The sequence below is a fragment of the Nannobrachium achirus genome (genome assembly GCF_963921795.1).
Source record: "Nannobrachium achirus genome assembly, chromosome: 24".
Classification (NCBI taxonomy): domain Eukaryota; kingdom Metazoa; phylum Chordata; class Actinopteri; order Myctophiformes; family Myctophidae; genus Nannobrachium; species Nannobrachium achirus.
In genome coordinates, this window is record NC_137831.1 from 12,005,180 (window position 1) to 12,008,893 (window position 3,714).

Consider the following 3,714-nt stretch of genomic DNA (forward strand, 5'->3'; position numbering starts at 1 on the left):
GCAGAGTCGTGGAAATCACTGCGCATCTTCTCCACAGCCACTGCAACGTGGTAGCCAACACATAAATTCAGCTGCCGACAAATGGCTTTTGTGTACTTCCATCTGTCTCTAAACAAGCCATCAGAGGCAGCACATTAATCAGGTGTGTGTGTGTGTGTGTGTGTGTGTGTGTGTGTGTGTGTGTGTGTGTGTGTGTGTGTGTGTGTGTGTGTGTGTGTGTGTGTGCGCGTGCGTGCGTGCGTGTGTGTGTGTGTTCACTTTGCTATTGAACATATTGTCACAGTTGGGCAGAAACATATTTCATATTTCATAGAGTAAAACTAATAAGCCGCCTCAGGGCGACATGCAACGTCGCGCCAATTCTTGGCCATCTGGCCAGTGATGTATATCGGACCATGTACCCATATATGGAGACCCCTGGTACCCATATATGGAGATCCATGTACTGTATATGGAGATATGCTGTGAGAGCCCAAACATGCTTACTCAGTTATTCGTTATGTGAAACGACTATGACATCTGACATCATACCCTTTTATGCCCATACATGGAGATCCCTGTCTGCAGAACCAGACGTTAGTGTGGTATGTGGCCAATGTGGCCTCCATATATGGGCATTCCCATATGAAGTCCTGTTAGACATGGGCTTAATATTGATGACATCACAGAACTCCATATATGGGCATAAAAGGGATTCTGTTAGTGTGACATCACAGTGAAGCCAGAGAGTGGTTCCCCTGACATCACAGTGATGTCAGAGCATAATGGACCGGCCGGGAATGGACCGGCCGTTCGGGAGTTGTCCCGCTTTTCCCAATGGCCAGCACGTCCCTGGAATTTATTCCCCATTTCAAGTCAATGGGGAACATTAATTCACTAATACATTAATTGCCATATATGGAGACATATATGGACATACTGTCTCATGTGGTCTATGACGTCAGACATGATGTATTTGGGAAAAGTTTAATATTTGCATTTTCACATTCAAACCAATGGAGAAAATGAATTCACTTATAAACAATACTAGAGGTTTGCGCCCGCTTCGCCCGTTTTAGAGAAAGTGAAACCTGACCAATCATGACAATTGGCCCACATATAGGCTGGTGACGGTCAAAGTATCACGTGAAGCTCATCAATCCACCAATCCTCAAGCTCAGGGGTCTTCAACGTTTTCATGCCAAGGACCCCTTAGTTGAGAGAGAGATGAAGCAGGGACCCCCACAACCTTTTTGTAGATTCCATACAGTTTCATCGTTTGACAGCACAATCATCAGTGTATTTTGGATTCATGTCAATTTGGGTTTTCAGTTATTTAAACCACTTGAACCGTAAATACTTAATAAAGTTGACCTTTCACTCTGTACTTGGTCTGCTCTTTTTCTCCTCTACAAAACCTCTTTGCCGAAAATAGCCGATCTACAAGCTCACAACGCCTCGCAGCGCGAGGCGTTGTGAGCTTGTAGATTGGCTATTTTTGGCAAAAGTTCTCCGAATATAAACGCTAGGGTTCAAGTGGTTAATATAAAAAAGTGGTTAAAAAAAAAACTTTCTATCACCCAAAGATTTGGAGGACCCCCTGTAGTAACTCTGAGGACCCCCTAGGGGTCCCGGACCCCCTGTTGAAGACCCATGCTCAAGCTTATCAGACACATGCCCGTTTATGCCCATCTATGCCCATCTGGCATATGCTATGCTACGGGCATAGACGGCCCCTCTCATGGCCCTTACATACTGTATGCCTCAATATTATGACATCACCCTTTACGATCAGGTCGCACTTATTGATGGTGACGTCACCAAGAATGCTGGTCCCTCATTGTCTTTTATGGTGATGATGACGCCATCACCCGATTGATGACGTCAACCTGTGTTTTCTCAAGGGTTTTCCCATTGGATGACGTCAGGCGCAGACACACACACACACACACACACACAGACGTAGATTTCCCTATTTTATAGATAGATAGATAACGTATCGCCCCTGGCTCTCAGTCTCCTGGAAACCGTCTCTGCAGCCACCGTCTGTCTCAGTGTCTCCTTTCCGTCACAAGCATGTCCATATTCAGCGAGGTTCCCCAGGCCTCATCCGCCGTGGCCGCCTTCAAGCTGACGGCTGACTTCAGAGAAGACCCTCACCCACAGAAGGTGAACCTGGGAGTCGGAGCGTACCGTACCGATGACTGCCTGCCCTGGGTGCTGCCGGTGGTGAAGAAGGTGGAGAGGCTGATCGTGGAGGACGACAGCCTGGACCACGAGTACCTGCCCATCCTGGGCCTGCCCGAGTTCCGCTCTGCGTCCTCCACGGTGGCCCTGGGAGAGGACAGCGCTGCCATTAAGGACAACAGGGTAGGAGGAGTCCAGGCGTTGGGAGGGACCGGCGCCCTGAGGATCGGGGCAGAGTTCCTGCGTCGCTGGTACAACGGCGTCGACAATACGGAAACGCCCGTTTATGTCTCGGCGCCCACCTGGGAGAACCACAACGACGTGTTTGCCGACGCTGGCTTCAAAGACATCAGGCCCTACCATTACTGGGACGCAGCCAACAGAGGTCTGGACCTCGCCGGTCTTCTGATTGACCTGGAGACCGCTCCGGAACGTTCCGTGTTTGTCCTTCACGCCTGCGCCCACAACCCAACGGGAACAGACCCCACCCCGGATCAGTGGAAGAAGATCTCAGACATTATGAAGAGGAGGAATCTGTTCGTGTTCTTTGACTCGGCCTATCAGGGCTTTGCCTCTGGCAGTCTGGATAAGGATGCTTGGGCCGTTCGTTACTTCGTGTCTCAGGGCTTTGAGCTTTTTGTTGCCCAGTCATTCTCTAAGAACTTTGGCCTTTACAACGAGAGAGTGGGGAACCTGATGGTGGTTGCCAAGGACCAGGAGAACCTGACCCGTATCCTGTCCCAGATGGAGAAGATCGTCAGAGCCACCTGGTCCACCCCTCCATCCCAGGGTGCACGCGTCGTCAGCAAGACCCTCAACTGCCCTGAGCTCTTCGCCGAATGGAAAGACAACGTGAAGACCATGGCTGACAGAGTTCTGCTGATGAGGGATAGGTTGAAGTCCTTGCTGCAGGGCCTGGGGACCCCTGGGACCTGGGACCACATCACCCGGCAGACTGGCATGTTCAGCTTCACCGGGCTTAATCCCAAGCAGGTGGAGTACATGGTCAAGGAGAGGCACGTGTACCTCATGGCCAACGGTCGCATCAACATGTGTGGCCTGACCTCCAAGAACATCGACTACGTAGCCCAGTCCATCCACGAGGCCGTCACCAAGGTCCAGTAGAACAGTGGTTCTCAACCTTTTCAGGCCGCGACCCCTGAAATAATCATATTTTATTTTAGCATGCCTCAAGATTTGAGGCATTACATAGAACATGGTTCTATTGTGAAAATAGCAGAGCTGTATGCTCACAATGCCGCGCAACGCGAAGTGAGCAAGTAGACTGTCACAGACAGTCACCCACGTGTATTCAGTGACAATTTACAATTACAGTTTACAATCTAGGCACTTAGCAGATGCTCTTATCCAGAGCGACTTACAATAAGCAGGTAATATACATCAATAGAATAAGCTGGTAATACATCAATACATCAACATCAGTACATCAAATGCATAGCAATGTCAATCTAGAAAAATAACATAGGTAGACCAAGCACCTAATCAGTAACAAATCACATCCAATATGAAGTGAGCGGTGGTCATGCT

General features: G+C 49.2%; 1 protein-coding gene across 1 annotated transcript; it reads left to right on the plus strand.

The window, feature by feature from the left end:
* Window positions 1-2,055: 2,055 nt before the first annotated feature.
* Window positions 2,056-3,291, plus strand: LOC308280588 (aspartate aminotransferase, cytoplasmic-like; the record flags this gene model as incomplete). The annotated part of the gene is made up of 1 exon (XM_080720918.1): window positions 2,056-3,291. One exon carries the CDS (start codon window positions 2,056-2,058, stop codon window positions 3,289-3,291), a length of 1,236 nt encoding a protein of 411 aa, XP_080577044.1.
* Between the last annotated feature and the right edge of the window lie 423 nt (window positions 3,292-3,714).